Source organism: Pan troglodytes, chromosome 4 (genome assembly GCF_028858775.2).
Source record: "Pan troglodytes isolate AG18354 chromosome 4, NHGRI_mPanTro3-v2.0_pri, whole genome shotgun sequence".
NCBI classification, from domain to species: domain Eukaryota; kingdom Metazoa; phylum Chordata; class Mammalia; order Primates; family Hominidae; genus Pan; species Pan troglodytes.
The window spans coordinates 178,461,265-178,486,478 of record NC_072402.2 but is presented as its reverse complement, the minus strand read 5'-3'; the positions used below and the strand labels follow the sequence as shown (position 1 = coordinate 178,486,478).

The following is a 25,214-nucleotide window of genomic DNA, read 5'->3' as shown; positions in this document are numbered from 1 at the left end:
TCTCCCACTATTATTGCGTGGGAGCCTAAGTCTCTTTGTATGTCTCTAAGAACTTCTTTTATGAATCTGAGTGCTCCTGTATTCGGTGCATATATATTTAGGATAGTTAGCTCTTCTTATTGCATTGATCCCTTTACCATTATTTAATGCCCTCCTTTGTCTTTGTTGCTTTAAAGTCTGTTTTATCAGAGACTAGGATTGCAGCCCCTGCTCTTTTTGCTTTCCATTTGCTTGGTAAATATTCCTCCATCCCTTTATTTTGAGCCGATGTGTGTCTTTGCATGTGAGATGGGTCTCCTGAATACAGCACACCGATGGGTCTTGACTCTTTATCCAATTTGCCAGTCTGTGTCTTTTAATTGGGGCAGTCAGCCCATTTACATTTAAGGTTAATATTGTTATGTGTAAATTTGATCCTGTCATCATGACGCTTGCTGGTTATTTTGTACATTCCTTTATGCAGTTTCTTCATAGTGTCGTTGGTCTTTATATTCTGGTGTGTTTTTGCAGTGGCTGGTACCAGTTGTTCCTTTCCATATTGAGTGCTTCCTTCAGGAGCTCTTGTAGGGCAGGATTGGTGGTGACAAAATCCCTCAGCATTTGCTTGTCTGTAAAGGACTATATTTCTCCCTCATTTATGAAGCTTAGTTTGGCTGGATATGGAATTCTGGGTTGAAAATTTTTTTAAGAATGTTGAATATTGGCCCTCACTCTCTTCTGGCTTCTAGGGTTTCTGCAGAGAGATCCACTGTTCGTCTGATGGGCTTCCCTTTGTAGGTAACCTGACCCTTCTCTCTGGCTGACCTTAACATTTTTTCCTTCATTTCAACCTTGGTGAATCTGACGATTATGTGTCTTGGGGTTGCTCTTCTCGAGGAGTATCTTTGTGGCATTCTCTGTATTTCCTGAATTTGAATGTTGGCCTGTCTTGCTAGGTTGGGGAAGTTCTTCTGGGTAATATTCTGAAGTGTGTTTTCCAACTTGGTTCCATTCTCCCCATCACTTTCAGGGACCCTGATCAATCATAGGTTTGGTCTTTTCACATACTCCCATATTTCTTGGAGGCTTTGTTTGTTCCTTTTCATTCTTTTTCTCTAATCTTGTCTTCATGCCCTATTTCAGTAAGTTGTTCTTCAGTCTCTCACATCCTTTCTTCCTCTTGATCGATTTGGCTATTGATACTTGTGTATGCTTCACGAAGTTCTCGTGCTGTCTTTTTCAGCTCCATGAGGTCATTTATGTTCTCCTCTAAACTGGTTATCCTAGTTAGCCATTCCTATAACCTTCTGTCAACGTTCTTAGCTTCATTGCATTTGGTTAGAACATGCTCCTTTACCTCAGAGGAGTTTGTTATTGCCCATATTCTGAAGCCTACTTCTGTCAATTTGGCAATTCTTTCAAACTCATTTTCTGTCCGGTTTTGTGCCCTTACTAGACAGGAGTTATGATCATTTGGGGAAGAGGCATTCTGATTTTTGAAATTTCCAGCATTTTTAAGCTGGTTTTTCCTCATCTTTGTGGATTTATCTACCTTTGATCTTTGAGGCTGATGACCTGTGGTTGGGGTTTTTGTGTGGGGATCCTTTTGTTGATGTTGATGTTACTGCTTTCTGTTTGTTAGTTTTTCTTCTAACAGTCAGACCCCTTTTCTGCAGGTCTGCTGCAGTTTGCTGGAGGTCCACTCCAGACCCTATTTGCCTGGGTATCACCAGTGGAGGCTGCAGAACAGCAAAGATTGCTGCCTGCTCCTTCCTCTGGAAGCTTCATCTTAGAGGGGCACCAGCCTGATGCCAACCAGAGCTCTCCTGTATGAGGTGTCTGTCAACCCCTGTTGGGAGGTCTCTCCCCGCCAGGTGGCACAGGGGTCAGGGACCCACTTGAGGAGGCACTCTGTCCCTTAGCAGAGCTCGAGTGCTGTGCTGGGAGAGCCCTCCTTGTCAGCATCTGCTGCTCTCTGCAGAGCCAGCAGGCAGGAACGTTTAAGTCCACTGAAGCTGCACCCACAGCCGCCCCTTCCCCCAGGTGCTCTGTCCAAGGGAGTTGGGAGTTTTATCTATAAGCCCCTGACTGGGACTGCTGCCTTTCTTTCAGAGATGCCCTGCCCAGTGAGGAGGAATCTAGAGAGGCAGTCTGGCCACAGCCTCTTTGCCGTGCTGTGTTGAGTTCTGCCCAGTCCGAACTTCCAGGCCTCCTTAGCACTGTCAGGGGAAAACCACCTATTCAAGCCCCAGTAATGACAGATGCCCCTCCCCCAACCAAGCTCCAGGTCAGCTCCAGACTACTGTGCTGGCAGCAGGAATTTGAAGCCAGTGGCTCTTAGCTTGCTGGGCTCCGTGGGAGTGGGACCCGCTGAGTGAGCCCACTTGGCTCCCTAGCTTCAGCCCCCTTTCCAGGGGGTGAACAGTTCTGTCTTGCTGTGGTTCCAGGTGCCACTAGGGTATGAAAAAACACTCCTGCAGCTAGCTCAGTGTCTGCCCAAACAGCCACCCAGTTTTGTGCTTGAAACCCAGGGCCCTGGTGGTGTAGTCACATGAGGGACTCTCCTGTTCTGTGGATTGCAAAAATCATGGGAAACGCGTAGTGTCTGGGCCAGATAGCACAGTCCCTCACAGCTTCCCTTGGCTGATGGAGGGAGGCCCCCCACTCCTTGCACTTCCTGGGTTGAGGCAACGCCCCACCCTGCTTCTGCTTGCCTTCCATGGGCTGCACCCACTGCCTAACCAGTCCCAATGAGATGAACAGGGTACCTCAGTTGGAAATGCAGAAATCCCCTGCCTTCTGCATTGGTCTCACTGGCAGGCCAGAGCGTTCCTATTCAGACATCTTGCCAGATCCTTCCTATGTTTTTCTTTTCTTTTCTTTTCTTTTCTTTTTTTTTTTTTTTTTTTTTTTTTTTTTGAGACGGAGTCTTGCTCTGTTGCCCAGGTTGGAGTGCAGTGGCGCCATCTCGGCTCACTGCAAGCTCCGCCCCCTGGGTTCACGCCATTCTCCTGCCTCAGCCTCCCGAGTAGCTGGGACTACAGGTGTCCACCACCATGCCCAGCTAATTTTTTGTATTTTTAGTAGAGACGGGGTTTCATCATGTTAGCCAGGATGGTCTCAATCTCCTGACCTTGTGATCCAACCGCCTCAGCCTCCCAAAGTGCTGGGATTACAGGCGTGAGCCACCGCGCCCAGCCCTCCAATGTTTTTCTTTATCGTAAAATTAAATTTAAAATATGGAACACTTCATGAATTTGCACGTCCTCCTTGTGCAGGGGCTACGCTAATCTCTGTATCATTCCAATTTTACTAAACGTGCTGCCAAAGCAAGCACTACTTGTAATAATTTCTGTGAGATTTAATGATTTTGTGTGTATAACAATATTCTTTTTTATTTCCGAGTAGCACTTTATTTGCATGGATATATCATCATTTGTTATCAATTGGTGAACTTTGTGTTGTTTTCAAATTTTGGCTATTACAAATAAAGCTGCTATGAACATTCACAGATTTCCTTTTCTCTTGGAAAAGTAATTAGAAGGCCATGCTGGATCATATGGTTAGTGACTGTTGAACTTTTAAAGGAACTACTGAACTGTTTTCCAAAGTGACCATAGTATTTGACAGTCCCATGAGCAGTGTATGAGAGTTCCTTCCCTCCACATCCTCACCAACACTTGCTATTGTCAGGCTTTGTAATTTTAGCCACTTTAATAGATGGTAATGGTATCTTGTTGTGGTTTTAGTTTGCATTTTCTTAGTGTTTAATGACATTAAGTATCTCTTCCTGTGCTTATTTTTCATCTGTGTATCTTCCTTGTTGACAGGTTTTATCAGTAATGATGGTGGCTTTATGAAACTTTTTTTCTGCATCATTGACATGATCATATGGTTTTCTTTTTTACTTTATTAACGTGCTGAATTACACTGGTTGATATTTAAATATTAAACCAACTCTGCATTTGTGGGACAAACCACACTGAGTAGTTATATATCATCTTTAAATATATTGTTTAGTTTAATTTGCTAAAATTTTATTTAGAATTTTTGGTCTGTGTTAATGAGGGATATGGACCTGTAGTTTTCCTTCCTCTTCTTCTGTTTTCTTTGCCTGGTTTTGGTATCAGGTAATGCTGGGCTTATAGAATCAGTGAAAAATCCTCCCTCCTCTTTATTCTTTGAGCCTCACAAAGCAGGTGTTCAATAACTATTCCATGGGTGATTTGGTATAGAGAAAAGTAAATTAATGTGGAATAAGCAAACAGAGTTTATGGTGGGAAAATGTATAATATAAAAACACATCATTAGCAAACACTGTGCCCTCAAACCTGCAAGCATGATTCACATTCATTGTCTCTTTAATCTTACCTGTGAGGCGGGAATCACTCTCCGTAACTAACAAATGAGGAGCCTGGGAGGTTGTGACTTGTTCAAGGTCACTTAGCTGCATGGAGTTTTCACAAACTAAACCTAATGTGAGTCTATTCCGTCCCCACTTCAGGGCAGCCATGGCTTCTGACTCCCACAGGGTCAGGCCAATCCCCCCTCATCTGGAAGCTGTGACTGCCGCTGCTGCAGGGCTCAGGGCAGAAGAACCTCAGCTCCCTAAAGGAGAGTGGGGGGCGTGACTGTCTGTGCGCAGGCTCTGGAGAGGAAGCTGGGGCCACCTGTCGGGAGCACTCTCCCTTGGCTGTGTCTGGGTCTGTGGTGTGGGGCCCTTTAAGCAGGGTCTTCTCTCTCTGATCCCCGGGACACTGGACATATGAATATGGGAGTCCCCCTTTCCTCGTCATACATCGCGTGCTGGATATAGGGTCTCAACAAGCCTTCAAACTGACATGTCAGCAGGGTATAAATAAGGGACTGGTCATTTGTATTGAAGAAGGAGATGGTCCCACCCTCATAGTCCAGGAAGACCCCCACTCGTGTAGGAGGGGTGCTGGGGGGGAGGCTGATTAAATGGGGATTGAATGTGAAATACAGATGTTCTGTTGTCAGTCTGAGGACCCAATACCCATTGCTGGGAGACAAAGTCACACTGTTCTTCCCCCTGTCTACATCATCCCGACACACTCCCACATACCACCCTACATTTTGTCCCACGTCCACCTCCCAGTAATGTTTCCCTGCTCGGAAACCCTGAGAAGCCACCACACTCTTCCTCGTAAATCTCTTCTCAGAGTGAGGCACCTCCTGGGGAGCTTTTCTATGGGTCACAGTTTTCAGATCAGAAACGCAGAGCTGCGGGTGAGCCGTCTCTGGATCCAGAGTCACCTCCACTGGGGTGCGGTGGGGGAGAGAGGAAGCATGAGTTACTGAAGACGAAATCTGGGCTGGAACAAGCGGTCGACCCTCCCACTGCAGACTGGCTCCGGGTAGGATCCGGCCAGTCCCACTATCCCACCAGCCATGTACCTTCTCCAGGGCAGCCCCCGTGCCTCACTGATGCTTGGAGATGCTCAACCATGAGATGTTCAACTCCTCTATATCACCCAGCCCTACCACTGCCCTCCCACGTAAGCCCTCTATTTGACTCTGTGAGACCTTGAGTGACTCCAGGATTCAGCTTCCTTCCACCCACCAGTTCCTGCTAACTTCACTTCGTTCCCCTTCGCACAGACCCCTAGAAGCCAGCTACTAATGCCCTCAGTTCCCTGGCGTCTTGCCTGTGACCCCTCCTAGCTGACCCAGTCCCTACGCTTTTCCCTCCAAGTCCTGGGCCAAGAAGTGTATTTAGAGGCAGCTGCACCCTGGGGTGGATTGGGGCATCACAGATTTGCTGTCTACAAGCTGGATGGGCGCCATATCTGTCACTGGTCATCTTCCTACTGCATGCCCACTGTCACCCTCTCAGGCGTTGGTACCTGCGTGTTTCCTGGCGTCTCTCAATTCTGAAAGCAAGCAGAGAGAGCAGGCAGTTCAGTGCTCACGTGGGAAACGGCGCAGGGAGAAGGGAGAGACCAAGGATTGGGACCATTTTTGAGTGTTGTGGGCCCTCCAGAGATCTGAAGAAGGCTATGGGGTTTCTCTACAAAATGCACCTCCCCCAGAATCTGCAGTTTCAGAGTTCCCATCACAAGCTTGGCTCTGCAGGGACCCACGGGCCTCAGGATATAAAAATCCATAAACGAGAGACTTGGAAAGGAGTCATAAATGTGTGAAGAGGAATATTTTCTTTTACCTGCCTGTCCGTGCTTTCTTCTCCAGTCTGAAAAACAAAAACAAAAACAAAAAACACGTAAGAGGCTGACGTCACAGAGCAGGGTCCCAGGGAGGGCGTGGGAGGAAATCCCTGCGAGTGATAACACTCTCACCCAGTTTATCCTGGAGTTTCCACGAAACAAAAAGCAGACTATTTAGTGGTTGATACAGAACTGGATAAAGTCTCAAAGCATCAGGCCAGGGGAGGTCGAGGATCACCCACAAATTTTTCTCAGGTTCCTCACTGTGGCCCACACACCCTCAGAGCTCAGGATCAACACCTCCCCCCACCACACACACAGCAAACCAACGGGCAACAGGCACAGACAATTTGTGGGGACTCCCAGGCCCCGGGGCCTATCCTAAGCCCTCCAGATGTCCGAGGGGTAACTCATGAGCAGTGGATGGAGAGAGCGAGCAGGTGCTCTCCTCCACCTGCCGGTGCTTCCTGTCCAGCCTGCAGCCAGGGTCGTCCAGAGGCTCAAACTGTGGATCAGGGAGGGACCCGGGAGAACCATGTGTGGGAGGCTCAGGACATGACACATACTCACCCAGTTCCGCCTGGATTTTCCCTGAAACAGAAACGGTATATTCAGTGGTGGACACAGGAGTGTGCAAGGCACAAACATGACGCTGGCTCCTTGCACAGGTGGGACAAGCTGCAGGTGTGAAGGGCAGGGCCTCTCCTAGGACACTTATATGTGCTCGTCTCCCCAGCCCCTGCACGGAGTGTGGCTCTCTGGGGTGGAGCAAGAGATCAGGAAGGTGCATGCTAAGGAGAGGGACAACAGCTGGGATGCTGTGGAGGTGGGGATGGAGATGGGAGAAGGCGGCTGGGAGGGGAGGCGGGGGTGGCCTCACCCCCAAGGGGAAGTGTCACTCCCAAGGAGGAGGAAATTTGTTCTAGGGTGAAGACTCTTACTGAGATTATCATTTTATCTCAGTCAGTCAGTTTTATTTCCTCTTCTATGAAGTCTTTGCAACCACCCTGAAATTTTCTTATTGTCTCTTGTTGTCGTTAGTAGAAATTTATTTATTTTTATATATTTATTTTTTGAGTCAGGGTCTCACTCTGTCGCCCAGGCTGATGTGCAGTGGTACGAACATGGCTCACTAAAGCCTTGACCTCCTGTGCTCAAGCCGTCCTCCCGTCTCAACCTCCTGAGTAGCTGGGACCACAGTCACGCACCACCACACCCGGCTAATTATTTTATTTTATTTTTTAAAATTTTTTTGTAGAGAGGAGTTCTCGCCATGTTGCCCAGGATGGTCTTACACTCCTGGGCTCAAGTGATCCTCCCACATCGGCCTCCCAAAGTGCTGGGATTACAGACACGAGCCACAGCACTCAGCCTGTTGGTGGAAATTTATGTGAACTCTTTATGTACTGAAAATCAATTATGTGCTTATCCTGTGCTCCATGTAAAGTAGAAAGGGATTGGCAGAGGCTGGCATTTTCTGAAGGAGCCATTTCAGGCCAGCACAGAGGAGGCTGAAGACTGGGTTCCCTGTGCCTCAGGTGGTGGCCCCTGTAGGCCTAGGGCTGGAAGAGCAGAGCCCAGAGGTGTGTGAGGGCAGCCTGATATCAGCTCCACTGGAACCATGAAGAAGGTACGGGCCCGTGCTTCTCTCTCTCACTTACCTTTGGATTTGAAGAAAACAATGATCATCCCCATGACAACAGCACACAGGGCACCACAGAGTAACCCGAGTAAAATAGAAGCCAGGCGCCAAGGTGAGGGCTGGAAAAACGTCTCTGAAAAACAGTCCCACAGACCCTTAGTGATAGCTAAGCAGGTAAGGCAATTTTACGCCCATTTAAGGAATCCCCCAGTACCCCAAGATGAAAACATTTTTCTCTCATTTCTTCCACAGATTTAAAGCTTTGCATTTCTGTAAACGTCTTGATCCATCTGGATTTCATATATATATATATATATATATATACACACACACACGTGTGTGTGTGTGTCTGTGTCTAATGAGGCAGAAGTTCAATGTCATCTTCTAAGCAGGTGTTGACTCTGCTGGCAATGTTTGTTGAGTGGACCTTGCTTTACACACTGCCACACATGCAAGGTCACCTCTGTGTACCTCATGTTCAAGCTTGGATTTGTTTCTGGGCTCTTTGTTCTCTCTCATTGATCCATAGGGTTATCTCTGTGCCAATAATTTTAATTGGCTTAATCTTCAAAGTTTTGGGATATGTCTCTGAGATAAGACTAAGCTTCTTAGCTTGCTCTTATTCCACTGTATCTTAGCAATTCTTGGCTATTTGTTTTGCCACATAAACTTTGGAATTGACTTGTTAGGCTTTAAGAAAACTCTGGGCCAGGTGCAGTGGCTCATGCCTATAATCCCAGCAGTTTGGGAGGCCAAAGTGGGAGGATTTCTTTTTTTTTTTTTTTTTTTTAAGGTAATGTTTATTCTTTTCTCCTTTAGATTTCTTTGTTTTGTTTTGTTTTGTTTTGTTGAGACAGAGTCTTGCTCTGTTGCCCATGCAGGAGTGCAGTGGCGCGATCTCGGCTCACTGCAACCTCTGCCTCCCGGGTTCACGCCATTCTCCTTCCTCAGCCTCCTGAGTGGCTGGGACTACAGGCGCCCACCACCACGCCTGGCTAATTTTTTGTATTTTTAGTAGAGATGGTGTTTCACCATGTTAGCCAGGATGGTCTCGATCTCCTAACCTCGTGATCCTCCCGTCTCGGCCTCCCAAAGTGCTGGGATTACAGGCATGAGCCACCGCGCCTGGCCGGGAGGATTTCTTAAGGACAAGAGTTCGAGACCAGTCTAGGCAACAAAGTGAGACCCCCCCCCATCTATAAAAATATTTAAAATTAAAAAAAATTAGCCAGGCATGGGGGTGCACACCTGTGGTCCCAGCTACTTGGAAGGCTGAGATGGGAGGATTGCTTGAGCATGGGAAATTGAGGTTGCAATGAGCCATGATTGCACCACTATACTCCAGCATGGGTGACAGAGTGACAGCTCATCTCAAAAAACAAACAAACCAAAAAATGTGCTGAGATTTTTCTATGGAATTGTATTGAATCTGTACAGCAATTCTAGGAGAACTGATATCTTTAAAAACATGCATCTTCTTATCTGAAAGGTGTTATGTTTGTTCTCTTATTTTAGTTTTCATTAGTGTCTTTTAATACAGTTTTATAATAACCTTCAATAAGATTTTGTAAACATTTTATTAGACTTATTCCTGGTTAACATATTTTTTATTGTTATTGTACATGGCATGTGTTTTTCTTCCTTTGCTGGTGTTTACTAATGCAATTGATTTTGTTTATTCCTCTCATTTTTCATGAACACGATGGGTTCTTTTATGAGTTGAAAGAATTTGTCTGTACATTTTTCTAAATTTTCCATTTATATCATCATATAAACTGTGAACAATGGCCATTTAATTTTTTTCTTTCTAAAAGTTATAACTTTTACATTTTCTTCCCTTATTGAAGTGGTTGCTAATAGTAACAGTACTTTAATATAATGTGGAACAGAAGTGTTTAATGCAATCTCCTTATGTTATGATTTTAAATGACACATTATGTATAATGTTTTCGGTATGTATTTAAAAAATTAGGTGGCTTATTATTTTATATGATGTTTGCTGCAAGTATCTTTAGATATCTTTTCATCAGATTAAGCAGAGTCTCTCCTATTTCTAGATTGATAAAAAATTTTTCTTCTATTTCTAGATTTGCAAGTGTTGAAATCATGATGAATAGATGTTGAAAGTTATCTGTTTTATTTACATCTACTAAGAAAATTATAGTTTATCTCTTTTAACGAATTATGTTATAATTACATTAATATATGTTCCCATGTTGACCTAACATTTTTTTCCAGGATAAGTTTGGTCATGATATATGTTTTTGTGGACTTTTCTACTTGCAAAATTTTTGGTAAGATTTTTACATTTTCAATTATGAGTAATGTTGGTAAAAATTTTTCCTTTTTTGAATTGCCCATTTCTCTTATGACACCAAAATTATGTTGACTCAATAAAATGAGTTTAATATTTCCTATTTTTCTGCTCTCTGGCCGACTTCCTGAAAGATACATTTTCTCTTTTCTTGAATATTTGGTAGACTTTGTATATAAAACAATGTGGGCCTTGTGTCTTCCTTGTGGGAAGACTTTTTAATGCTGACTCCACCTCTTTCATGGTTACAAATTAGTCAGGTGGTCTATCTTTCCTTCGGATTTTGTATTTTACTTTTTTCTTCTTTTTTAAAAATTTTTGAGACAAAGTCTCACTCTGTCCCCCAGGCTGGAGTACAGTGGGGCGATCTCAGCTCACTGCAATCTCTGTCTCCTGGATTTAAGTGATTCTCATGCCTCAGCCTCCCAAGTAGCTGGGATTACAGACACACACCACCACGCCCAGCTAATTTTTGTATTTTTAGTAGAGATGGGGTTTCTCCATGTTGGGCAGGCTGGTCTCAAACTCCTGACCTCAAGCGATCTGCCCGCCTCAGCCTTCCAAACTGCTGGGACTACAGGCATGAGCCACTGCGCCTGTCCTGTATTTTATATTTTTCTATGAAAACTTTCACTTCATCATATTCAATAGAAAAGGAAAAAGTTATTCAAAGCAGTTTATCTTACAAATCTCTACTAAATCTTTAGTTGTGCCTTCTTGTTATTTCCTGCCTTAATTGTGCTGTTTCTCCTTTATTCTTAACTGATGTTGCCAGTTTATCTATTTTAATAACACTTCAAACCGTCTAACTTTAGATGTATTAATGTGCACTATTTGTCTTTATATTTCCATATTTCTATATCTTTAGGATTTCTTCCACTTTCTTTTGCTGTTTTCTGAAATATATATTGATGCCTAATATCAATATTCAGCTATTTCATGCTAATAAGAACATTTAAGCATTAAAGGATATATATATATATTTTTTTTGAGATGGAGTCTTGCTCTATCACCCAGGCTGGAGTGCAGTGGCATGATCTCGGCTCACCACAACCTCTGCCTCCCGGGTTCAAGCAATTCTCCTGCCTCAGCTTCCCAGGTAGCTGGGATTACAGGCACCCGCCACCACACCTGGCTAATTTTTGTATTTTTAGTAGAGACGGGGTTTCACCATTATGGCCAGGCTGGTCTTGAACTCCTGACCTCAGGTGATCCACCTGTCTTGGCCTCCCAAAGTGCTGGGATTACAGGCGTGAGCCATTGCGCCCAGCCAGATAAAATTTTGACTCAGAAAACTATATTAGTTCTATTTTACACATTATAATAGATTGTAATTTTATTATCATTCAGTTTTAAGAATTTTCTACCTATCACTATGCTTTCTTCAATTTCTCAGTTATTTTAATGTTTAAAAATTTTTCAAACACATAAGAATTTAAACTATCTTTTGCTGTGGTCATTTGACTTTATTAAATTATGATTAGAGAATTTCGTGTGCATGATATCTATGTCTGAAAATTTTCTTAAAACCATTGTATGTGTTTATATCTGGTAAAATTTTATAAAAGTTCCAAGTATGGTAAAAATTACTGTATATTCTACAAACCTGGAGTGCCATCTCCAAAAATACGTTATTTCAGACCTATTAATTTTTAGTTCAAATATTATATATTCTTACTCATTTTGTCTACTTATTTAATCAACTTTAGAACTCGAAGTATGACCTTTTTTCTTATTTCTGTTGATATTTTCTATGTTTTACATGTATAAGGTACATATATATATTTAAAATTTTCATATTCTTATACTGAGTGAACTTATGTTTTTGAAATAACTCTATCCCTAATGCCCTTTTTCTTAAAACTTTGTCTTCCTTTTCTTGACACTAATATATCTGTTCAATTCTTCGTGATTAATATTTCTCGAGTATTTTTTATTTTCGATGAATAGCTGATATGTGCTACATTTTTCCTCTTATGAATTGCAATTGAGATTTTTAGTATTTGTCTATTTTTATTTTTATTTTTATTTTTATGTTTTTGAGATGGAGTCTTGCTCTGCCACCCAGGCTGGAGCACAGTGGTGCCATCTCGGCTCACTGCAACCTCTGCCTGCTGGGTTCAAGCGATGAGATTTTTAAATCCAGTCTGAGATTCTTTATCTTTTAACTGGCAAATTCAATCCTTTTACATTGAGTGTGATTCTGGAAGCATTTTAGTTTATGTAAATTTTCCTACTATTTGTAAATCCTTTCTGAAATTTTCTACAGTTTTATTCTGCTTCATGAAGGAGCAACGACGTTTTCTAAAAATGAAGAAACAATTATTTTCTTAGTCCTAGAGTTAATTTCCTTAAGTTTTGTTACGTGTTGAGTTGTGAGTGTTGCACCATTGGGGTATTGTGTGGTGAAGGAAATACTTAATTCTACTGCCTTGAAATTGTAAACTATTCTACTTCTGCCTCATCAAATGTTTGGTTTTGTTTTTTATACCTCATCAATCTTTGACTCTCAAAACAAATCATTGAAGCTGGATGGTACTATACAACAATCCCAGACACAAGCTGCTGCTCTACCCTGGGTTACGTATGCACACACCCATTCCTTGCTCCTCCTTCTCCCCACTCACCTCCTATCAATACCTTGGATTCCACCTCATGACTCCACTCAGCAAGGTGGATGGAACACAATATGCTCCCAGCATCTTCCTGGACTATAATGGAGATCTCCACATCATACAGGCTGTGCCCATCTGCATTTGCTCTGGAGTCTGAAGACAAATCCTGTCCTTGTGGACCTTTCCACTTGGCTGTGGGCTGGGGGAACCAGCCTGAGGACAGGCAGAGTAACTGGATACCTCCGTCAACATATCCCACGATGGAAATGAGAGGAAGTGAGCCCAGTGCTGGGAAGAAAGCAGGGAAAGATGAAAGCAAAGACCAAATTTCAAGCTTACAGCATTTTGAGTCTGGTTCATCAAGCCTGTACCCATAACACACACACATCCTTTTTTCTCTCTCTCTCTCTCTCACACACACACATCCTTTTCTCTCTGTCTCTTACACACACATCCTTTTCTCTCTCTCTCTCTTACACACACATCCACTCATGCTACTACTGCAAGCCCTTCCATGGTCTATGTTCATTCAACATTTATTTAGCAGCCACTATATATGCCTGGATATTCCTAAGTATGAAATAGGATGCAGTGAATAAGACACAGCCCCTTCTAATGAGAAACTCATTGATCAAATAGTGAGGAAACTGTATAAAATACATTTCATAGTGAAATGGAAACTATGAAAGCATAGTCAGGTTAGCACAGAGAAGAGTGCTTAACTGTCAGGGAAAGGCACAGCTTCCTGGAGATGACATTTGCACCCTTCTGTGTCAGAAAATAGGAGTTTTGTTGTGGTCAGGTCTGGGAGAGGGGAAGCATTTTAGACAAAAAGAGGCAAGTACAAACCACAATGTGAAAAGTTAACATGCCACAGTGATTTCAAGGACTCATGAATATTTATATTCCAGATAATGATGTATAAGAGAGTAGGGGTGTGAGACAAGATCTGAAAAAGGCACAAGGCAAGCCGTGGAGGTCGTACATTCACTGACCTGAGCAACGTGGACTTGCCCACAGCCACTTTAAGAACTGTAGACCAGTAGGGCTCTTACCAGCTTCCAGCAGGTGGGAGTTATGGCAAGGCCTGTATGTTAGAGAGGTCTCCAGGCAGCAGCATGGAGGAGGGACCACAGAGAACACTCCGGAGGAGAGTGACCCGCCATGCAACTACTGAAGTGACTCCAGTGAGAGAAAAGAAGGGCTGGGGAGGAGGAGGGCTCTGAGAAGGGGAACGGCAGGTGCAGAATCTATTTGAGAGGTTGAATCAATAGGACTGAACATCAAGGAAGGGTTTATTGTGACATTCAGATTTGTGACTTGGGAAATACGCAAAAGTACCTCTTATGTGGTTGACTTCAATTTTATGATTTAATATTGCCTTTTAACCACTCCAAACAGAACTTCCTCTCTGAGTGTTGTTCTCTGCCATTCCCCAGGGTCTGGATCAGTGCATGGAGCCTAATAAATGTTTGTTAGTCAATAAATTAATGAAAGAATGATGGTGGTGTAAGCACCAAGGAAGGGGGCTCAAGTAAGATGATGTAGACTTCTCTTCCTTGCTCCTTTCTCTAAGTAAAATCATAAACCCTAGAAATGAGGCAAGCATAGGTGCATTTTGAAAAGTGGAAAGACTAAGGAGGACTGACTAGGGACCCCAGGAGTAGAAAAAAAACACAGCAGCTGAGCATCCTATGACCACTCCCCCACTCCCACCTCCAGCAGAAGTAGGTGGCCCAGCGGGAATCTTTCCACCCCTAAATGGCTGAAAATACATGATATACAAAGTGGTGCTGGCAAAAGAATTGATCATAAGCTCCATTGACTGGAGACCAGGGGAAAAGTACTTTTTCCCACTATGCCAGATGATCACCTCTCTCACAAGAAACAGTGAGGAGCAACATGGGAAAACACCTTTTACTGCCACAGTTAGTACTAGAAAGGATGAGCAGAATCTCCAGTGACATCAGTTAAGCAAAGTAGACCAAAATAACACAGTAAAGTCTCTGAAAATTAAATTGTATTTGGAGCCACAACCACCAAAAATAGACTTGGACCTGAGCCATAAATCTAAACATGGTGACTGCCTGCAAAACAGAAGCTTTACATAGGGTCTAGAGTATCTTACAATAGTTAAACCATTTAGATTTCAACTAAAAATTACCCATCATACCAAGAACCAATTAAATATCAACTTGAATGAAAATAGACAATCATGTGATTGCCAAGACCAACATGAATAGCTATTATTAAAATGTTTCAAAAAGCAATTATGAATTCTCTCAAAAAATTTTAAAAAACAAAAAACATAGATGTTATAAAAAACAAATCAGAAGTAATATAACAGAAAAAAGTGCAAAAACAAAAACTAACTTGGTAGCTTCAATGCTAGAGTGGAGATGACAGAAAATAAAATTATTGGCCTGGCATGGTGGCTCAGGCCTGTAATCCCAGCACTTTGGGAGGCCAAGGCGGGCGGATCACGAGATTAGGAGATCAAGACCATCCTGGTTAACACGGCGAAACCCCATCTCTACTAAAAATACAAAAAAAATTAGCCGGGTGTAGTGGCAGGTGCCTGTAGTTCCAGCTACTCCAGAGGCTGAGGCAGGAGAATGGCATGAATCCAGGAGGCAGAGCTTGCAGTGAGTGAGATCGCGCCACTGCACTCTATCCAGCCTGGGCGACAGAGCGAGACTCCATCTCATTAAAAAAAAAAAAAAAAAAAAAAATTTTTAACTCCAGGATACAACAATGAAACTTAACCAGCATGAAAAGAGAGGAAAATATTTTTTTAAAGAGGAAAAGCAGATCCTCAAGGACCTATGAGACAATAACAAAATATCAACATTTATATCATCATAGTCCCAGAAGGAGAGGAGAAAGAGAGAGAGCTGAAAGAGTATTTAAAGAAATGATGGCTGATCTAATCAAATGAGGTGAAAGTCATGAAACTACGGATTCAAGAAGCTGAGAGCACACCAAATGGGAGAAATGTAAAGAAACTCATGCCTTGATAGATCATAATTAAATTTCTGAAAATAAAGAAACACCAATGACAGCAGATTTTTCATGAGAAATCTTCAAGGCCAGAAAGAAGTAGCACATTTTTCAACTGCTGAAAGAAAATAACCATCAAGAAACTCACAAATTCTATATCTGGCAAAACCATTATTCACAAATAAAGAGGAAATCTTTTGCATATTTATTCTCAGATAAACATAAACTAAGAGAATTTGTCACTAGCAGACCTATCCTAAAAGGATGGCTGGAGGAAATTCTTCAAACAGAAAGGAAATGATAAAAGAAAGAATCTTGGAATATTAGGAAAGAAGAAAAGCAATAGAAAAAGAAGAATAAGGAAAACTACAATAGATTTTCCATTTTATTAGTGTTTAACAATCACATACGTGCTGGGTGTGGTGGCTCACACCTGTAATCCCAGCATTTTGGGAGCCCAAGGCAGGGGATCATTTGAGGCCAGGAGTTTGAGACCAGCCGGCCAACATGGCAGAACCCCATCTCTACTAAAAATACAAAAAAAAAATTAGCTGGGTGTGGTGGCGCATGCCTGTAATCTGAGCTACTCAGGAGGCTGAGGTACAAGAGTCACTTGAATCCAGGAGGTGGAGGTTGCAGTGAGCTGAGATCACACCACTGCACTCCAGCCTGGGTGACGGGACAAGACTGTCTCAAAGAAAACTAAAAAATAAAAAATAAAAATAAAAATTATATATGATGGTTTAAACAGAAATTAAGTCACTATCTGATATAGTGCTTATGTATATAGAAGAAATACTCAAGGCAATGTTATTTTTAAATTGTGGAGTTTGAAGGGCTCTGAATGAAAATGAAGTTTCCACACTTCAAAGTGGTAAAATGTTGATACAGTAGATTGTGATAAATTATATATGAATATCATAACACCTAGAGCAGCACCTAAGAAAACACTACAAAATGTTATACTAAAAAAAGACTAAGAATAAGCTGTGATGGAATCCTAAAAAAAGTTTAGTAACACACAAGAAGTCAAGAAAAAAGAAGAAGAAAATAAAAGAAATTGAAATATGACAGGCATTATCACTCTCATTTCACCAGCACTGGGAGTGGCTTTCCTCTGTATCCTGTCAGGTGGTGGCAGGTGCAGGTGGCTGTGTTCTGCGTCATGATCCCACCTGTGTGGTGGCAGGGCCAGGCTCATCTCCAGAAACCTCAGGTCAGTGATCCCCACCGAAGCCTTTTTACATCATGTCAGAATCTGGAAAGTCTGTTTTATTTCATTATCTGAAATACTTTTAAGAGCTGATAATGGTAGCATGACTTTACAAGACAACTCAGTCATAAATAAACAACTGACCTGCCACCCGCAGCTCCCAGGTGGCCTCCTCATCGTAAATCTGGGAACTGAACCAGCACCCATACAGGCCGATGTCCGAGGGAGTGATGTTTTTTAGCCTTAGAGAGACATGCCCCCCTGCAATGGAGTCCTTCACAAACTCAGTTCTCCCTCGATACTGTGGCATCTGCTTAGATTCCCAGTCTTCCCCATCTCTGTAGAGGTGGACCACAGCATGGAACTGATTCCTGAAGAACCGCACTTCCATGGCCTCTGCACTGGTCTCAGGAAAGAGGGAGCAGGAGAGCACCGCGTCCTCCCCAACCAAGGCCTGGACAAACTTGCCGGGTCCAGTCACTTGCCACTGTCCTATAGGAGGAAACATAACAGACAACTGAGCAAAATCCACTTGAGTCCTTCTCAGGGCTCTGGTGGGTGGAGATGTGTGGGGTATGGGGTGGGGGATCCATCAGTCTTCTTTCTAAACCTGATGACTTGCATTTGCACATCTTACACTTGCGAGAATGCTTCCATGTCAGTTACTTCACTCGGTTCTCACACACATCTCATGTGAGATGAGGTAAGGTATGTGCTATCAATATTCCCACATTCAACTTGAGGAAACCCTGTCTCTGGGGATGAGTTATTCAGGGGCCTGAGAGGCACCTTCCAAATGCAGACTCCCTGACTGGAGGAGAATCTATCTCCACGTGCTCTCCTCTCTGCCCATCTGCTTAATGAACACTCACACCACCCCCTTTGCATCTTCTATGCTAAAAACCTTTTTTAATGACCCAGGAGGGGAGTAAGTGGCCATAAAATATCGAATTTGGGAAAATTCATTTCCTTCAAATAGATGATTACATCTTGTAAATGTTTTATGGATACAAGGAAGGAATATATATTCTCCGCTGAAGCACATTTATTTGTGCTTCTTTTTTTAAGTAGACTTCTGCCATATTCTGAAGGACATGGTGTGACACAGTGAGGAGATTTTGTAGTTTTTATTTCAGAGATTTGCCCTTTAGTGCACTGATGTTGTGACATATCTTTTCCATGACACCTACCTTTTACTCCAGGTAATAATTTTATGTTTTTCCACTTTATTATTTCGTGCTTGAATAGTACTTCATCTAGCAAAAGTTTGTCCAAGCCACAGCCTGTGGGCTGCCTGAGACTCAGGACGGCTTTGAATACGGTCCAACACAAATTCTTAAACTTTCTTAAAACATTGTAAGATTTTTTGTGATATTTTTTCATTCATTAGTTATCGTTAGTGTTAGTTCTTCTTTCAAAATGGCCCAGGGAAGGCAAAAGATTGGACACCCCCACTCTAGTGCTTTATCAACATGGCTTACCTGTTTTGTTTTGTTTGTATTTTCTTGGTACAGCTTTGTCTTGATCTTCACTTGAAACTGTCTTCATCTTGCTGCAAGTGACATAATTGTTTGTTTTCTGCGAGCCTTCCCTGCACGACTTTCAGCTTCATGAGGACAGAGTGTGTGTGTTTCCCTCAGCACAGGATTCCCCATGCCCAGCACGGAGAATGGGCTCCACAGACAGGGATTATGCCTAGGAATGGTGAGCGCTACTTTCTTTTTGCATTTGCTTCTTGGTTTTGTGGTCAACTAAGTAATTTTTCTGGTGTAAATCACACTTACAACTCTGTATGATTAGAGTTCTTCTTAGAGAGACCACAAACAATGGAGGCCCACTCCCTTCACCTTCTAAGTACCCACCCCCTTTGATTGGCAGTGTCTCTTGATTGATTCACATGTATCCATTTATGGTATATGGATATACTTGTGTGTGGGATCTGCATGTGCATCAGAGGCAAAGTGGATCCCATGTGTGAATTTCCAGATAAGTGGATATTTTTAATTTTAGCACTAATTATTTCTAAGTTTAAGTACATTTTGTAAATCTTGCTGAAATGTATTTCACTCATGCATCTTTAAGAGTATTATTAAGTGAGGCGTGACTTTGCAGCCTGGTGTCTGACCAGCTGCTGACCTGGTGTAGCAGATCTTGAGGCCCTGCTCCTCACCACCCAACCCTGAGTCCCCCTGGAATGGGATGGGCACTTGCCTGCCTGCTGACAGCTCCACCCCTGGAGCCTGGCCTCTGCCTCTCTGCTGATGGCTTCTTGCAACCTTTGGAACCTCCTCAGCCCAGGCACAGGGTGGCCAAGAAGGTTTGCGATTTTAATAGTCCCGGGGGGGACACATCTCACCCAGTGGGGAACAGGAAGCAGTGGATGTTGGAAAGATCCTGAGCCATCATCTATACAGTTCCTCCAAAGGACCCAGTAGGCCTGGGTCCCAGTTGCCACCACGGCAACCTGCTCATTAGCGCACCCTCTATGGCTTTCCTCCCACTGGCTTCACTCTCTGCACCCTGTCACTTTTGTTTCTGAGAACGGTCTGCTAAACAAACCACCTGCAGAAAGGCCCTTGCTCTAGATCAGCTTTTGGGACCCAGCCTGTCAGCTGGGCTGCTGTGAGTGCTGCCTTCAAGGCTGTGTGAGACTCTCAAGCCAGGCAAACAGTTTTTAGTATATGTCTGTCTCTCCGGCCAGCCTTGCTGCTGTCATTTGTCTTGCCGACAGCGTCTCCCTTTACTCCTTCCCCTGGGGAGAAGCAAGGAATAACACTGTCTGTTGTTGCAACCTACTGTGCCCCAGTGGAGCTCCGTGCTGGACGCTCTACATGCACGAGTTCACGCAATCCACACAGCAGCCCTTCAGCCACAGGAATGTCACAGATGTGATCTTATTATCTCTATGTCATCACAAGCAAAAACTGATGCTAATAGAAGTTATTAGCCACAAGCTCATAGAGAAAAGGAAAGTTTTAAAAATAGTGTTACTTCCTGTAAGGTCATTTCCAGCATGCCCTGCTGCCTCATGCAGAAACAGAAAGCAGACAGAAAGGCTTGTCAGAAAATAGGTGAGGATGGACTTAAACGGAGGCTGTCTTGTGAGTAACACACGTGGATTGTGGTTTTTTGTTTTTGTTTTTTTGAGACAAAGTCTCACTCTGTCACCCAGGTTGGAGTGCAGTGGCGCGATCTTGGCACACTGCAACCTCCGCCTCCTGGGTTTAAGCGATTCTCGTGCCTCAGCCTCCCGAGTAGCTGGGACTACAGGCGCTCACCACCACGCCCGGCTAATTTTTGTGTTTTTAATAGAGATGGGGTTTCACCATGTTGGCCAGGCTAGTCTCAAACTCCTGACCTCAGGTGATCCACCCGCCTCAGCCTCCCAAAGTGCTGGGATTATAGGTGTGAGCCACCGCGCCCTCTGAGCACACATGGATTTTGATCCCCTTATTTCTGTTTTGTTGGCTTCGTTTAGCAAAACAGTCACAGGCAGACAAATAGCAGGATGGAACTGTTCCAGACAGAAAGTGAACACAGTCAAACGAACTTTTTGTGGCTTAACACTGACCACCCAGAATCCAGTGTTCTACTCCAGCCCCATCTCTCCTTGCAAAATTTATTTGATTACTGAATATCCTACACACCAGGCTTTGTCTTGATGGTTACTAGAAGGAGAAAGAAGAGTGGGTTTCTGCCTAGACTGTGCCAGGTTCCAACTTATTCCTCACTTAAAGGTCTGGTGCTCTACCCCATAACTACAGGTGTTTCTAACTCAGCATGTGCATAACTGGACACATTGTCTTTTTCTCCAAACATCCTAAACAGTGCCACCTTCCACCCAGGCACCCAAGTCAAAAACCTGGGGATTTTATTAGAGACTTCCCCTGCCTAAGCCCCACAGCCCACCGGGGGAGAACAATGTGTTTACCTTGGCGTTCTCGATGTGTTCCCTCCCTGCTCCCAGGGCCTGCTCCCATTATTCTGGGCTACTGTGATAGTGCCCAAGTCCTTGAGAAACAGCCCAAGGAGTCTTCCTCAATTCCTGCTGCCCTGTGCTTCCCACAGCTCCTGGCATTGGTAGTTTCCAGCCTGAGGCCAGGAGAAGCTGGAGAATGCAAGCACCAAAGATTCCTGCATCTCACTGTGCTGAGATCATTGTCATGAATGAACTCAAAATATTATTCAACAAGGAGAAAAACAACAGTCCAAACTGAAAGGCTTACCTGACACCAGCTCGTAGAAACTGAGAACCAAAATGAGCACAAAAGCCATGGATATTCGTGTGGGTTGATCTCACACTATGAAAACAGATGACAGCAGGGGTGGATGAATGATTTGGAGGTCAGGCCAGCTGTCTCAGGCGCAGGAGCCATGGAGAGGCTCTCCATGAACGATGTCAAACTGTGCGTTTCTCCCTAGAGCCTCCCTAAACATGGCTGTATGAATGAGGAGTATGGGCACTGGACTTTGAGTCTCTGCATTTATTGGCAGGTCATAAACATCTATCTCAGACCAGAGAAATGATAATGGAAAGAGAGTAGGGTACACTTGGAGGGACTTTGTTCTGGGCTGTGCCCCACATAGGTGGTAAAGGAATGCCAGATGCAGAGATATTTTCAGGCTTAGTCTGGCAGGCAGAGCTGCAAGAGAGAGTGAGCATCTATCCCTGAAAGAGAGATTGGACGGGCACAGTGGCTCATGCCTGTAATCCCAGCACTTTGGGAAGCCAAGGCAGGTGAATCACGAGGTCAAGAGATCGAGATCATCCTGGCCAACGTGATGAAACCCCGTCTCTACTGAAAATACAAAAATTAGCCAGGCATGGTGGTGCGCACCTGTAGTCCCACCTACTTGGGCGGCTGAGGCAGGAGAATTGCTTGAACCGGGAAGGGGGAGGTTGCAGTGAGCCCAGATTGCACCACTACACTCCAGTCTGGTGACAGAGTGAGGCTCTATCTCAGAAAAAAAAAAAAAAAAGAGAGATCATCTCAGCACAGGGTAGTGAGGCAGTGAATTCGCCCAGGCACACAGGCAATGCTCCATGAGACTCATATTTCCTGGCACAGCATGAGGTAATTCTGCCCATCCCTCCCTTGTCTTGAGTTCAGGGACAGGACTCTGATCATGAGGCCAGATTGTGTTGAACTTGCCAGAACAACCAGGACCTTGATCTCCAAGGATCCAAGGTATTGAGAAGGGGACCGAGACGATGTTTCAGGCCTGGGGGTAAGGCAAAGATGCATTCATTCAGTCATTCATTAGATGCACTAAGCCAGGACACACACAGTTAGGGATTATGCAGTGATTTCAAGTCTGGGGACATGCACAAAGAATAAGCACTTACTAGATCAGAAAGCAGGTTTCCATGGAGAGCACCACGAAGGACAACGAAGGTAAAGAGAAATTTAAAAAGAGGAAACCCCATGAACTTAGAAATTGTTAATAACACAATTTTAAATAACTAATGGCTCTAAGAGAACTAATAATAGAAGTTGAAGGTAATTAGACTAGAAGAAGAATGAAAACACTACATTTAAAATACTAAGATGCATGTAAGGCAGTTCTTACAGAAAGGCTTATCCTTAAGTGCTTGTATTAGGAAAAAAGAAGTCTGAAAATTGACCGAACAAAGCATCTGAGTTAATCCGAGTTAACTCGGATCCTGAGGGTCTCTGGCCACTCGCCCCGTCTTTTCTCTCCCTTCACTTTTCTTTTTTTCCCCCCCACAATCTGTAAACATGTAATCCTACCTTAAGTACAAAGCCATTACAAATGCAAAAAAATCAAAGATTACAAGTCAATTTCTTTCTGCATACAGTAATAGCTGAAATGTAAAGAGATCAACTTCAGAAAAAAATACATTGAAAAACATACCACTTTAATAAGACAAAACTGCAAATTAAATGAATAGAAATTAGGTAGATCCATTTATTTTTTAAATACAAGTATAATTTTGGAAGAGCTATTTGACAAATTCAGCATTAACTGCCAACTCTGTAGACATGTTTAACAACAACAACAACAAAACAAGACATTTACTCTTGGCCCTTTTAGTACAGGTGAAGTGTCCTATTGCATCACAAGTATTAGTAATGAAGTAACAGATCCAAGGGCATAATATTAAAGATGTTTTTTTCAATTGCGATTTAGTTGAAAAATAACATAATACGAACATATATGAATGGCTATCAAGACCACCAGTGATCTGCAGAATACCTAGAGGCCTATGTACTTAGAAGGCTGAAACCAGTAAAACAGTATTAAAATCAGTGTTTTTATTCTTAGATGAACAATGACAGAGTGAGATTTCTGATTCCAGTTTTATAAGGTGCGGTGGGGAATTGAGAGGAGATATTGGGGAAGACTGGCACTTTGTGCTGAGTTAGAGTTGGGAATGTGGCTGAAATTAGGTAATATTCAGAGTAGGATATTGTTTTAGAAAATTTTAAATGTGTTCTAAATTGTGGCATATTGAAAAGGATATTAAGGAACAATGATTCATTAGCCCTAAACACAATTTAGTGAGTGCCATCAGTAGGCTTAAGAAATAAGCAGGGATGGCAGATGATGAGGCAAAATGAGGTGAAATAGAAAATGGAAAGTGGAAAATATGCTTGAACATTGGAGAATGTGAAAAGGCCACTGAAGAAACTGCTTTGGTGATCACTCAGAAGTGCTCTTCCCATTGGCTACCTGCTCCCGATCACCTCTTCCCATTGGCTACCTGCTCCCGATCACCTCTTCCCATTGGCTACCTGCTCCCGATCACCTCTTCCCATTGGCTACCTGCTCCCGATCACCTCTTCCCATTGGCTACCTGCTCCCGATCACCTCTTCCCATTGGCTACCTGCTCCCGATCACCTCTTCCCATTGGCTACCTGCTCCCGATCACCTCTTCCCATTGGCTACCTGCTCCCGATCACCCAAACACCAATTTTAGAGCACAGCAGCAGTAACTCCCTTTATCTGCAATTTCACTTTCCATAGTTTGTTACCCGAGGCAACCTTGGTCCAAACATATTATGTGGAAAATTCCAGAAATAAACCTTGTTTTAAATCACAAGCCGATTGGGCACTGTGGCTCATTCCTGTAATCTCAGCACCTTGGGAGGCCGAGGAGGGCGGATCACCTAAGGTCATGAGCTCGAGACCAGCCTTGCCAACATGGTGAGACCCTGTCTCTACTAAAAATACAAAAATTAGCTGGGCATGCTGGCAGGCGCCTGCATTCCCAGCTACCTGGGAGGCTGAGGCAGAAGAACTGCTTGAACCCAGGAGGCAGAGGCTGCAGTGAGCCAAGGTCGCACCACTGTACTCCAGGCTGGGTGATAGAGCGAGACTCCCTCTCAAAAAAAAATAATAATAATAAAATAAAATAAATCACAAGCCATGGAGTGATGAAATCTCTTGATCCTCCTGCTCTGTCCTGCCTGGGATGTGAATCATCCCTTTGTCCTGCTTATCCACACAGGTTGTATACAACCTGCCCCTTAGTCGTTTAGTAGCCGCCTTGGTTGTCAGATTGAAAAAACATAGACTATAAAGGGTTTAGTACTATCTGAGGTTTCAGGCATCCACTAGGGGTCTCGGACTGTATCTCTTGCAGATAAGGGGAGACTACTGTATTACATTTCAGCTTCCATAAAACTTTACTAATTTGGATTAAGAACACAAGCCTGATTTTGTAAAAAGCATCCATAAATATTCAGAGGTATAGTTTTGCTTCATCAAGTAAAAAGAGCAACTAATTCCAACTGTTGAAGTAGTAACAAGTAAAGGCTTCACCAGGCTTGCCTTGATGAATAGTTAAGACACATTTTCAGGTCAACAGCACAAGATTATTGAATAACTTGTATGCTACAAACATGCTGCTTCCACTCATCACAACAACCTCAGTATACTTAAAAGGCCTTTATGTTTTTCTCTTCATAAATCTTGTTTTCCTAGAAAAGGTTTTTTCTCAGTCACCTAAATTACTTTTCTCCACTCTGTCTTACCACTCTTGGTGCATATATAAAAGACCCTAAAATAATTTCTGGTGGCCTGGGACTCCTTGGGAAAACAGAAAAGGCACCACAAATCCCATTTTGGGAAAAATCTCTGTTTTCCACATGGAACCCCTGGAAGTAGAGGTGAATAAGTACCTCTCAAAGTCTGTCTTTGTGTTCCGGCTCTGCTTGTTAGGGTTAGGCCCTGGAAACGGTATTCCTAGCACTGTTCTTAAAGGGCCTCACCTGAAGGCCAATAATCCAACAGGGAAAT

At 43.4% G+C, this 25,214-nt stretch overlaps 1 protein-coding gene and 1 non-coding gene across 2 annotated transcripts; both read right to left on the bottom strand.

Moving 5' to 3' along the window:
* Positions 1–3,212: 3,212 nt before the first annotated feature.
* LOC112209280 (U6 spliceosomal RNA) lies at positions 3,213–3,316 on the bottom strand. The gene has a single exon (XR_002944031.1). It is a non-coding gene; the product is annotated as a U6 spliceosomal RNA (small nuclear RNA).
* A 658-nt stretch (positions 3,317–3,974) lies between these two features.
* BTNL3 (butyrophilin like 3) lies at positions 3,975–21,357 on the bottom strand. The gene is given in 9 exon segments (XM_054684882.2): positions 3,975–5,261; positions 5,847–5,873; positions 6,164–6,190; positions 6,623–6,731; positions 6,733–6,755; positions 7,826–7,939; positions 12,949–13,023; positions 17,093–17,440; positions 21,175–21,357. Coding segments are annotated over 9 exon segments (1,332 nt in total). The 5' UTR covers positions 21,224–21,357; the 3' UTR covers positions 3,975–4,701.
* Positions 21,358–25,214: the final 3,857 nt, after the last annotated feature.